The following is a 12,660-nucleotide window of genomic DNA, read 5'->3' on the forward strand; positions in this document are numbered from 1 at the left end:
CCCCAGCCCGGAGCATCTCGGGGCGGGTTCCCTGACAGCAGCGGCTCCAGATCCAGACAGAAAGAGGCCCGGGGAGGGAGCCCGTCCCAGGCGGGAATTGCTCATTCTGGGCTCGCTGTCCCTTCCCTTGGCAGTGGGGCCCTTCTGTGCCTGCACCAGCGCCAACAACAACACCTACTGGTGCATGCGGACCATCAACGAGACCCACAATTTCCTCTTCTGCGAATTCGCAACCGGCTTCCTTGAGTACTTCGATCTCAACACAGACCCCTACCAGGTACAGACCTCACAGGCTGGAGACGTGGGGGGCGTGGGCCACACAGGTGCTGCAGGGCTGGGCCCCCTGAGGAAGTGACGGTGAATCTTCAAGTCCCACGGAGTCCCTGAGGCAGAAGTGAGTTCTGAAGGGACTGGATGCACACTGGGGCCCTCTCCCTCCATCTTGCTGCCCCTGTAATCTGGGTCCTATACAGCCTCCCCCTCTAACTTAGGCACCTGGGGGTGATGACACAGGCTTTATGTCGAAGACCCCTAGAACTGGAGGGCTTTGGGGGCCCCTAGGATCAGACCAAACCCTGCACACTTGGGCGCCTGCAGGGACCACACGGATAACGGGACACAGCCAGCGCTCACGGGCACCGTCTTAAGTGTTTCCATGTATTTAATCATCGGAACACGTCTGTGACCAAAGTGGCCCAGAACATGTAAGACAAAAGGAGCCACAAGCCTCTGGCGAGTGGACTGCACGTGTCCCTTCTGAACCACACGGTCCCCACGGGGCCCTTCACACTAGTGTGGCCTCGGTACCGTCCTATCTGTGTTTCAAGAAAAGCCTGCAGTCGCTTTATAGGGAACCTGATTTTTAAATGCCAGCAACTCCTCGCTCTTGTTCTTTGTTGTCACTACCATACAGGCTCCCAGTCTTTCTCCTTAGGTGGGTCGTGCCCATGTTTTACAAAGGGGGTGTCAAAGCACGGCAGGTCCCTCACCAGTAGCTCCCAGATGAGGCAAGGACCCAGCCGCCCCCCCCCCCATCACCAAGTGGCCACTCTGCAGTCAAGAGGAGAGGGGCGGGGCGGGGGGGGGGGGGGACAGTGAATGAAGGTCTAGAGCCACAGGGCAACCGTGAGCTCCTGGAGCCACTGGTCAGGAAAGTGAAGCACATGGCGGGTGGAGAGCGCCTGGAGGGGCTGCAGGCACAAGGCAGTCCGGACTGTGCCCAACTCCAGCCCTTGCAGGATAAAGGTCACCATCCCAGCACACCTCCACTCCCCGCGCCGCCCGAGGGAAGTCCCCCGGTTGGCGGAAGCCGAGGGGATCCCTGCACTCACCATGTTGATGACCTTTCTTCCGACCAGTTGATGAACGCGGTGAACACGCTGGACAGGGACGTCCTCAACCAGCTGCACGTGCAGCTCATGGAGCTGCGGAGCTGCAAGGGTTACAAGCAGTGTAACCCCCGGACTCGAAACATGGACCTGGGTGAGCAGGCGCTCCGCAGCGGGGCCCGTAGGGAGCGGGGCTGCCACTGGGTGGGGAGGTAGGAGGTCACGTCTAGTCTGATGGGTGAACCTGGCATCACCAGGACCTGGTGAATCCTCCCCAGCAGCTGACGTATCAGTAAGGTCCACCAACCAAGGGCCGCATTTATGAGAAGCCCGATCGCTCGTTTATCGCCATGTGCCAGTCACTGGGCTAGGTGTCTATGGTCGTTATCTCATCACCGTTAAAGTGACCAGGCCGACTGATTCCAAACCCACACACCTGGTCACGCTGCTCATTCTCCAGGAACCTCGCTGAGCGCCAAGACCCAGGCTCTCCCCACCATCCCCTCTCTCAGGCCCATGGCCTTCTGTCCCGTCACATAGGTGTCCCTGCCCATACCTGCCTCCCCCACCGTGACCCAGGTCATGAATAGATACATGAGGGTCCTAAAGCTGCTAGGACATTAGAGTACAGGCAATCGACAAGTTTCTGGGCAAGCTCACGTCAGGATTCAGCCACTCTGCCTGAGGGTCGCTACCCACATCAGAAAAAAAACTAGCCATCAAAAAGCCTAAAATGTTTTTAAAAAGAGGCAGTTACAAAGTTTGTCATTGCTTGTGCCACCTTTGCCCTAATGTTTCTGTTTCGCTCATTTCTGTCTCATTCAGGACTTAAAGATGGCGGAAGCTACGAACAATACAGGTATCGGTTTTTGTTGTTATCGCCTGGGACGGCTCCCCCATCCTGGCCCGTCTCTGGTCTAACCTCTGTGGCTCCTGTGCGGCTGAGGCCCTGCCCTTTCTCTGGTCTGCCAGGGGCCTGGTTTGCCCACCAGGGAGGGGGAACTGGCTCTTCCTAGGTGAGGCTAACACCCATTCTCCTTTTGACACCCAAAAACACAGGCAGTTTCAGCGTCGAAAGTGGCCAGAAATGAAGAGACCTTCTTCCAAATCGCTGTGAGTTGAGGAACCAGTTTAGCGGTGGAGAGCTGGTCTGCGGGGCCACGTTCTGGGTGCATGCCATTTCTTTCGTAACCCTCTGCTGCTGTCATGAGAAGGGAGCAGGAAGTCTTCCTGTGTTTCAGATTAGTACCGTGTTTCATACACTGTTGTTCTCCATAGAGTAACTTGTGCTTGGTAAACTCCAGGGAGTCCGTACAGGTCGAGAAGCATTTAAATGTCCGACCTGCCCGACGTCTTCAAGGCTGTGGCTGCAGAAGGGTCCCCTGGTCCATGTCAGCAGCAGGGCGGCCTCACTAGAGGGCACCTGAAATATCCAGACCACGACATCTCTCTCCAGCACGAGAGAGGCTGGTAGAAGGCCGAGACTGGCAGCCTAGAAAGGTCACCTCTAGTCTAAGGGGAGCAGCACCGATGGGAGGCGGCTTGAACCCTCTAATTCATCATGAAAATCCAAAAACGCAGTTATGGGTCAGGATTTTTTGTTAACATTGGCAATTCATTTGATGTTAAGTTGCCAGGCAGCAAACAGACCCCCTTGGTGCACTGCCATTTGCAACTTCTGGTCTGTTTTTTCCTTCTTCCTTTATATGCATATAACCCCCATTTTTCCTTCTTCCTTTATATGCATATAAACCCCCCTCCGTAGCTTTAATAGGACGACGGGCCAGCTAAGCATTTGCCAGGTCTACATCTGAACGTCCTCAGTGCCTTTACCAGCGTGTGAGCCCAGAGCCAAAAGTCTGGATGACCGGGTGGGAGCAAGCCCATTCTGAGGGGTCTCGAAGGGTCTGGAAGGGTCCTCCCCGCAGCCGCATCCTTGAAGCAGAGGGTTCTAGGCTTCAGGGCTGATCGCTGTGTCATGCCGCCTCTGGGCTTCTTAATCAGACGCTAAGAGGAGTTTGCTTTGTTCTACAGGGGACAGCTGTGGGAAGGCTGGGAAGGTTAAGACGCACACGAGGGCCTCCAAACCAGAGGCACCACCTGATCGTACAGACGATGAAAACCGCGGACAGTCTCAGGCGGGCCTGCGCCGTTGGCCGGGCCGCCTGCGCTCACAGGACTTGCTTTCAGTCAACACGGCACACTCTGGAAGAGAACGGTCGGGAGTAGCTAACTTCAGGAAGCCCATTTTTGCCCTGCTTTTGCTTTGGAGTATACCTCACCAGCTGCACAAAACGCATTTTCATATCAAACGGTCACCACTAACCCTCTCTGAGAGGCTGACGAGGGAAAGGGAGATTTTCTTGGAAACTTCCCCCAACGGTGAAAGTCACTGGAGTTTTTTTTTCTTGTTTTTGTTTCTTTAAATCATGGGGAAGAAAAACCCTGTTTTAAAACCTCCTCCTCTTTTAGTTTGTCACAAAGAAGGACGAAGACAAAGAAAGCAGGACAGGAGCAACCTGCAGACACTGGGAGTGGTGCAGAGCTGACGGCCGAGTCAACAGCACAAAAGAAGGGACTTTTATTTAGCACCACAACCCAGGTCGCCTCTGAAGAAACGGACTTCGCTGTACATAGGTGACTATTTACATGCCACCAGCGTGGGAACTCTTAGGGGAACCTAGTAAGAAAACGCAATTTTCCAGAGTTGTGCTGTCAGTAAACGCTCTGCGGCCAGTGAAGAAAACCCCTCGGCCGTTGTGGACGGCCAGATACCGTTTCTCCTAGTATTTCTTTGTTATCTGTCCCAGAACTGATGTTTTTCAAAGTACTGAAAAGAAGTGAAGTCGATGTATGCCCCCGGTTTTCACAAAATTGTGTTTGTAAAGACATTTTGTAGTCTAAGTATTGTCATACAATGTTCAAAATCCCAGCCAACGACCAGCAGTTGGTATGAGGTAACCTTTGACATTTTGTAAAAGGCCGTTCTTGGGAGTTTTTTGGTGTGTTTGGTTTTTTTAAAAAAAGCATTCAAGATACTCCCGGTCAACACCTTTTTCAAAGGAGACACCTTGGGTTTTTTAGAGGGGGAATAGATGGGCGTAAATTAATGACAATTGACCCTACTTCAGGGACCTCACAGGTAAGTGTCGCATTACACTGGCTTTAGGACCTCATTCTTTAAAAAATGTTAATCGACGGCAAAGCGATTCACCCTAACCCACCCCTCTCTGTGCACCAGCTACTGTAGCCTGGAGAAGGTAGCGGTCAGAGGCCAGGGGCGAGAAACAGGAGGACCCGCTTCAGCCACCACCCAATGTGACATACTTCTCACCAGACAGTGGAAATGACCCCGAAGTGCTCACCTTTGAGAAGGGCAGCTCCATGCTTCTCAAGAGTTCTGTTAACCTTAGACTGCTACGATTATTTGAAACAGGATTCTTTAACCTTCTCTTTTCCCCTTGAATCGAATAGAGACTTTAAAAAGAAACAAAGAGACAAGCCCTTGGGCTTCAATTTTAAATAGAAACCTTTATTTACAGTGACATCCGAAATGATCAGCAAAGCAGTCCATCTCATAAGTTATCCCATGTGGTCTGTATTCTTTGCAGTGTAAAGAATGATTTAGATTTTTAAAACCAACATTTAATGTAAACTTGATTGAAACTAAATTCATTCTCAATACTATATGTCAATTCCTGAGAATTTTAAATATTGCTCTCAGAAAGACCTTTCCATCATTGAAATTCCACACATTGGCAAGAGAGAGAGAGAAGAAAAAAAAAAAAACCACCTTGCTCGTTATTGTTAAAACAGTTGGCCTCCGAGCTGAACAGCAACTCCTGTTCCTCCTGAAGCAAGGGTTTTGTCCTACAGGCTTCATGCCTGTGATACCCCCACTTGTGAATCAAACTCCTGGAACCAGACAGGCATATGGACAACGGGCAGTCCATCCAGACGGCAAGCACGTATGTTCTGTACTACCCCCCACACACACCCCCAACTCACCTAGATATTAAATACCAATTAACTAAGCAGTCCTGGTGATTGATATTTACACCTTTCCATCAAGATGCACAATTTAGAAAAGTGGCATAATATGAACATTCACAATGAATTTCTATTTGTTTTCTTAAAGGAAGAAACGTGTCTCCTTTATATCATTTTGATCTTTATAAAATATATATATATATTTATATTTATATATCTTTGGATTCAGCAAAAAAGTAGGTACTGGAAATATCACACATTCTAAAAGCAGATGAAACGGATACCAAGGTTTAAAAAAGTGGGGGGTAGGGGTGAGGAGAGGTAGGCAGCCAGAGTACAAAGAGAATTATCCAAAAAAGATAAAAGGGCAATAAAGGTAAAAACAAATTATTTCAAAAGACAGCATCTATTAAAAGAAAGATCAAATTCTTAAGTTTGCACCAATAAAATGAACAAGTAGAAAATATAAAAACTTATAATAAACTTTCTTTTTTTCCCATATAAAAGGGGTGCTGCCTTCCAGTTAGCCTGGAGCTGGGACTGAGAAAAAGAATCAAAAAACTTTTTTTTTTTTTTTTTAACTTTTTAAAAGTCAAGAAAGGTAAGAGCACCATTCTGTTTCTCCCCACGCACCCAGGACTTAAAGGAGAAAAGTTCAGATACCTGACACGGCTGTAACTATTAAGACAGACTCTTACTCAGCTACGCCTCTGTCTCCAGACAGGAGAATGTGTTATCTAAAAAGTACAGGCCACTATGATGGAAGTGGATGGATTTACAATCTTAGATTTATTTTTAACCGGGTGGTGGGGGAGACGGTGTAAAACCCAAATCTATTCCACTGGTGGTTCTGGAAATACAGGTCTTACTTACACAGAAATCAAAGAAATGAAATGATCTTACCTTCAGAGACACCTAGAAAAATTGCCTAAACACGTATGAAATAAAATAAAAGTGAACTGGCTCTCAGTTATTGCTAGGAAATTAACACCAAAGCTAGCAGAGACCTTTGAAATTCACAAGACATTTTTAAAACCCAATTTCACTCAGCTATTTGAAGCTAATAAAGTGAACCAGATAGAAGGAATTAAATAGACTTTTTCTCTATCCCCAACGGACTAAAACAAGAGTCAAAGCCTGACAACAGCACAAAAGGGGCAGGAGCAGCGGGTGCAAAGGGACTCGCTCTGCTGGACTCCAGCTCTGGAGCTCGACGACCTGGCTGTCCTGGAGGCTGAGCTCCCTAAGGAACCACCGTGTCGCTCCTCTAGTTCTCAGGGACGAGAACACATCTCAGTGATGAGACAGCCAAGCAGACACCGGAAACCACACATCAAGGGTTCAACCCCTGAGATCTCAATGTGGGATTTGGGTCCTAGCAACCAAAACCTTACGGAAACTCCTACAACCGATGAAAAGCAACGTATTTCGATTAAAAAACAAAATACTATGAATTGCTATTAATTTATGGACCGCTTAAAATCCAAGATTCTTTTTTAAATCGCTTGCTCTTTTAAAATTCTTGATTTTTTTTTTTTTAAAGTTTATTTCCCCCTATCTATTCTTTCCCCTAAAATTAACAAAGTGCTTAGTTCTGGTAGAGGAATTTAAAAGACAAGTTGAAAATGCCTACATCTAAACAAATGATCTTTTTCAAAAGCATTTAAGATTAAGAGACTGACAGGGAACCATCTATCACTAGGGGGGCGGGGGGGGAGGGGGGGAGCTGCAGACCGCTGCCCCCCCTCCCCCAGGCCAAAAAATTCAGGGGCTGTCTCTTCTGTTTGCAGCCTCACCACACTGAGCTTACTGAAGTCAACAATGTTAAATATTTAGCTTCACAAACTCTGTAAAAATGAGTTGCCGTGACCTGCGAAAAAGGTATATACATATTTTACATAATACAATATCTTAAAGATCGTATTTACAAAAGAGAATCTATTCACAGAAACACTGCGAAATTCTGATTCAGAATGCAGTACCTGGCCTTGGGTTTCTGCAGTTTATTTTCAAAAAGCATTATTGCTCTACCATATAGGCAAAGGGTGACACGGGTACGCTCGACGACGACAAAACAATCATAGTTCTCGTCCAACTGATTCGTTCAGACAAAAACCAGGCGGGAATGTGGTTCGCCATTCCTCAAGACCTCCAGAATATTGCATGTACCCATTACTTTTTAAATAAAGTGCACTCAGCTGCACATTAGCATGTGAAAAAACTGCTACTGCTGCAATTAAATACTGTCATTTCCCCTTCTGCAAAACCACAGGACATCAAGGACAGTTCCTGGAGGTGAAGTATTCTAGGACGTTAGGGACAGAGGAAATTCCTATTTAGGAAAAAGTCCAGGACAACCAAGAACAGGGTTGGAGCAACTCAACACAATCATTATAGGACAAGCCAACTCCTCAGGACAGAGGGTGGGAACACGGAGTATCTGGTAGCGACAAGAACACGGGAGGGCTGGGGCTGTGCTCTTTACCTGCTACTGCCACTAGAGAGACCAGACATCCTAATCTCGCCGTACTTCTCCAGTGTTCTCTAGCCCACCCACATTTATCTGAAACACTGACAGGCAGAAAGAAGGGACACAGCAGACTTTTGTGATCAGTAACACTCCGTACCTCCAGAATCACATCCCTAAGAGGCAGAATGTCAAAAAAATATTTGTTTTGAATCCCATGATCCACAGAAGAAGGAAAAACACAGGTAGACATCGCACTTCAATTTCAAACCCAGTCCTGCTCCAATGACATCACTTGGAATACCCTTCGCAGAGATCAAAGCTGGCTCCCTCTTCAGAGCTGGCAGGTGCGTGGGACGATTCTTTACTTCCAACAGTTCTAGTGCAGTGTCATTTCTACAGTGACTTCCTTGGAGGTGTAGAAGTGTCAGCAATATTTCTGTTAGCAACCAGAAGACACGTGAGTAAAACATATGCTCTGCACAACAGAGAAGAATCCATAGGTCTATAATGATGGCCTGCAACCTGACTCTGGCTGACTCCAATTCCTTAGATCTCACATTACCGAAAACATATTTAATGGCCCAATGCCTTCAAACCACAAGTTTTTTCAACCACTGTAGTTCTGAGTTATACGCCCAAGTTAAAAATCTGCCGAGGACCTTTAGATTACAGTTGAAGTTTGGGTTCTCTCAAGAGAAAAGGAAAAATTTTTTGAGAAAAGTTCAGGCTAGAGCCCCATACCTGATCAGGACCCATGGGCATGCCAGACATGGGCATGGGGTTCACGTTCACCTGTCCCATGGGACCACTGCTGCCATTCATGTGCACCATACCGTATGCTGCGGGGTTCCCCTGGTGGGCAAACGGCTGCTGGGGAAAGGAGCTGTAAAAAGAAGTGTGAGATTACCTCCTGGCTCATTCTAGTAACACCAGACATGCACGCAGAGACCATCACAACTGTCAAATGTTGCTGTACTTAAGCAGAGAACAGGAGGGAGAGAAGATTCCCTGACTGCCTCCTGCCTTCTAGGTTTCACAGCTGTGTGCAATCAAAGCTTCCTAGGCATGCGTAGGGGAGGAAGAAAGAAGCCTCAAAATGGATGAGCCAAATACCACACTTTCTAAGATGAACCCAGGCCTTTTGATCTCTCCATCCACACAGGCTTTTGATCTCTCCATCCACACAGAAAAATGCAGAGGTTAATTTCCTGAATTTCTGGGCACTAGAATGTGAATGGCCTTTAAAGTCTCTGTTCTTCACCTGTTCCTGGCCAGGTTTCCTGATGGCCAGCCTTTTATTTCCGAGGACTGATACATGGGCGCGGTCTGAGGGTGCTGCATCATGGGATTCTGGGAGGGCCCCATTCTTGAGGGCATCATTGCATTGGGAGGACTAGACACTCGCCCAAAAGCCGGATCTGGCTGTTGTCCCATCCCTTGAAAAAAAAAAAGAAGAAAAAGCAGAAATTATAATGCTAAAATGGTATCTTCCTTAGAGTATCAACTGTCTATAGAAGCTTTATGTTCTTTTCTAAACGTGGGAGAACGTAAGACAGACAAGATGTAAAGTGCCACAGGATGCTGCCTGCCAGTTCCTCTTGCTTCCCACCAAGACTGGAGGAAGGGGCTCACTGCAGAAAGCATTTGGGTCACCTGAAGAGCTGTTCCTTCATGGACATTTCTGTGTGAAAGGGATGCTGCTTCCTGCTGTTCACATCACTGTCCCTCTGTCCCAAGCTGGCAGGAGTGCACTGAAAATATGATTTCCCCAAAAGATACCTCTATCCCCGTTCCTACCATGTTCCTAGTCTCTCTCAAAGACTGACCTGAAAAGGTAATGTGTATTATTGTAATTAATACACCCAAGTCACCAAGGAGAGGAACCCAGAAGCCCACCCATCACTCCTTTGTGGCCAAGGGCTCAGACTGTAGAGTTCTACCACAGTGGGACATATTGGCGGGGGGGGGGGGGGGGGGGGGTGTCTTTCTTCCAAATCAAGACGTGGGGAGCTGAAAAAAAAAAAAATAAAAATGCTTAACCCTGATAGAACATCTACCTCAATTACAATCACCTGTGCACCACCAGAAACATTTTGGTGTTTCTTTCAACGAATCAGGTTCTCTCCATTCGAACTACCCCCTCTGTGATGCTGCATGACCATCATCTCGTTTGGGGTGCTCTAACTGTCCTCCCTTCTTCCACTCTCTCTTCTCGCCTTCTAACGGACATGCCTCACAGGCCCGATGACCTTTCCCCAGTGCAAACATGTCTATTAACATTCAGTGACTCCCCACTGCCTTCAGAATATCACCAAAACTCTTCATCTGATCCGGCCTCTGCTTGTCCCTTGTCTGCCTCATCGGTCACCATATCCTTTGTTCTGTTGTTTTTAGTTAATTCTGTCTTCCTTGTGACTAACAGAGGGAGTAAATAGGATTTTGTGTTTAACATGCAACAGACCTATGAATCTTATGACCTTAGTAATGTCACTCCGGGGAAGACATTCTCGCTGTCAAATTTACCATAATTTGGCGGGTATGGAAACTGCTGGGGAGGGGCTTGTGGCATCACGGGCCCTGCCAAGACCCCATCCATGCTGGGGGAAGCGGTCACGTTGGGGGGTGGGCTGAAGGCCTGGGTTTGCTGCTGCTGCTGTTGCTGCTGCTGCTGCTGCTGCTGCTGCATCATCATGGCCACCCTCTGCTGTCGGAAGTGATGACTGAGCAGCTCTCTGCTGCGCTGGGCAACCATCTGGGCATTAAGAAAACCCTGCTGATACCCCAAAAGAGAATGTAATTACACAGAGCCAGAACCAGCCAATTCCATACATGTAGTACCACCACAATACATTAGGTGCGAAAAATCACCCGATGCCTCTCTTCACAAAAAAGGAAAAATGCACGGTTCTCATCACGGTAAAGGCGTTCCGGTGAGGCGACGAGGTGTAGAACAGGGACCTGGAAATTGTTCAGGCGAGTCGTCAAGCTTTAACACAGAAAACATTTCTCAAAGTGAGAGAACACTGAAGGGTAGAATGTGAGGACAAACTTTTCAGAAAATATGAAATAAAACTACAAGAAGGAAAAAGGCAGAGGAGGGGAGGCACAACAGAGCACTCCCCCAAAAGAATGGGGTTACCCTCCGGTAAGCAGGAATCTACCCCAGAAAGGGCCTGTATAGTCTCCTTAAAGCTTCTGAAGGGAGAGACGGAGGGTTAGGAGCAGCGGTCTGGAGGGTCCGGAGGTACATGGTCCAAGCCCAGAACCAAAGAGCTGATTTGGGCCCCATCAGCTGGAAGAGAACATCTCCAAAAAGCAAACTCATCTTTTCGGAGGGCACCCTAACTCAGCTTACTCAAACTGTGTTATCATCAAAGTACTTCCGAGTAGGCTTAAGACAGTAAATACTGGGCATTTCACAGTGGGTTCTCTACAGTAATTATGAACAGAATTTCTAACCACAGTAGAGGACTTCCAGGTGGTCATCTGCCTCGTGCACATTAATACTGTAGAACAGTCTCCACCTTGGGCTGGAGGTACAGAGAACTTGAACATCATCCTTCCCACTATGGGAAACAGGTCATCTCAGAGGTGATCCTTGAGAGTAGGATTATGTATTATTATGTATTTTCTTCTTATAACCTCAGATTTTACCCAGCGAGCACGTGGTTTCAAAACCCAGAAACAGAGAGAAGTTTCCAGATTTACTGAATTCCTAAAAAGTAAGTGATAGCTGTTTTCACAACACAGCAAATGATCACAAAGGGAATTAATTAGCAAACACAAATTAGCAGTTTTAATAAAAAAACCTCTCCTCCTGACTCTTCCTCATCACCAGCAAGACAGAAGAATGGAAGAGGGAGTGTGAGGAGATCGTGGAATGATTTCTTACACCAGAAACTTGCTGTAACACACGTTTACTGAGGGCCAATCGTGGAGCAGGCCCCACAGCAATACACTTGGAGAGGTCTGTTCTCACCTGGGGATTTACCTGGGGCTGCATCATGGGCCTCATCACCGCAGCACCCCCAGCAGTGGGGTTTTCCATTTTCATTTCCAGTGCCTGACGGCTCTGATTCAAAAACTGGGGAGAGACAGGCTGGTTAGGATGGAAGTGGACTATGTCGATGAGCCCCAAACAGCTTTCCAAATCCTCGGCACCACCCGGAGAGGTCACGATGCCACCTCCAACCCATTAACCTGGTCACGTCACATCTACATGGAACCCGCACGCTTCCACACTTCAAAACAAGTTCAGGCTGAGGGGGGCCTGGCTGTCTCAGTCAGTGGAGCATGCAACTCTTGACCTCAGGGTTCTAAATTCAAGCCCCACGTTGGGTGTAGAGATTACTTAAAGATGTAAAATCTTAAAAAAAAAAAGGGGGGGGGGCACCTGGGTGGCTCAGTTGGCTAAGCGTCTGACTCGATCTCAGCTCAGGTCTTGATCTCAGGGTCGTGAGTTCAAGCCCTGTGTTCAAAAAAGTTCAGGCTGAAAAGTCCTTGGCAAGCATTTGAAGCTTTATTTGGCATCAGGAGGAAAAGTAAAAGTGTAATTGTGCAGCTTAAAGACGATGTTTGGGGCACCTGGGTGGCTCAGTCAGTTAAGCCCCTGACTTTGGCTGAGGTCATGATCTCACAGTTCATGGGTTCGAGCCACAGATCAGAGCCTGAAGTCTGCTTCACATTCTGTGCTTCCTCTCTCTCTCTGCGCCTCCCTCGCTTCTGCGCAGGCGCTCACTTTCTCAAAAATAAACAAACATTAGAAAAAAAAAGACGATCTTCAAAAGAAACTCGAAGGATTCGTAAAGTGAGATTTTTTCCCTAGAATTATTTAGGTCATTAGGGAAATAGCTTTAACTTGCTCAAACTAAT

General features: G+C 47.6%; 2 protein-coding genes across 18 annotated transcripts in view; one reads left to right on the plus strand and one right to left on the minus strand.

Annotated features, from left to right (window-relative positions):
* SULF2 (sulfatase 2) overlaps positions 1 to 4,322 on the plus strand; it is a 118,479-nt gene extending 114,157 nt beyond the window's left edge. For all 4 annotated transcript variants that reach the window (XM_053199859.1, XM_053199862.1, XM_053199860.1 and 1 more), the window contains 5 exons: positions 135 to 277; positions 1,359 to 1,482; positions 2,154 to 2,187; positions 2,388 to 2,441; positions 3,363 to 4,322. In XM_053199859.1, coding sequence (XP_053055834.1) covers positions 135 to 277; positions 1,359 to 1,482; positions 2,154 to 2,187; positions 2,388 to 2,441; positions 3,363 to 3,393 — 386 coding nt within the window. In that variant the 3' untranslated portion in view covers positions 3,394 to 4,322. The remainder of the gene's footprint in view (positions 1 to 134; positions 278 to 1,358; positions 1,483 to 2,153; positions 2,188 to 2,387; positions 2,442 to 3,362) is intronic.
* A 517-nt stretch (positions 4,323 to 4,839) lies between these two features.
* The window catches only part of NCOA3 (nuclear receptor coactivator 3), a 135,616-nt gene continuing 127,795 nt past the window's right edge, over positions 4,840 to 12,660 (minus strand). For 7 of the 14 annotated variants that reach the window (XM_053199847.1, XM_053199857.1, XM_053199849.1 and 4 more), the window contains 5 exons: positions 11,768 to 11,872; positions 10,312 to 10,561; positions 9,050 to 9,224; positions 8,530 to 8,671; positions 4,840 to 8,224 (listed from right to left, as the gene is read on the minus strand). In XM_053199847.1, the coding sequence (XP_053055822.1) occupies positions 8,213 to 8,224; positions 8,530 to 8,671; positions 9,050 to 9,224; positions 10,312 to 10,561; positions 11,768 to 11,872 (684 nt within the window). In that variant the 3' untranslated portion in view covers positions 4,840 to 8,212. Of the gene's footprint in view, positions 8,225 to 8,529; positions 8,672 to 9,049; positions 9,225 to 10,311; positions 10,562 to 10,886; positions 11,873 to 12,660 lie in introns of those variants that run through there. The other 7 variants (XM_053199856.1, XM_053199855.1, XM_053199854.1 and 4 more) reach the window with 4 other exon arrangements.

Source organism: Acinonyx jubatus, chromosome A3 (genome assembly GCF_027475565.1).
Source record: "Acinonyx jubatus isolate Ajub_Pintada_27869175 chromosome A3, VMU_Ajub_asm_v1.0, whole genome shotgun sequence".
Classification (NCBI taxonomy): domain Eukaryota; kingdom Metazoa; phylum Chordata; class Mammalia; order Carnivora; family Felidae; genus Acinonyx; species Acinonyx jubatus.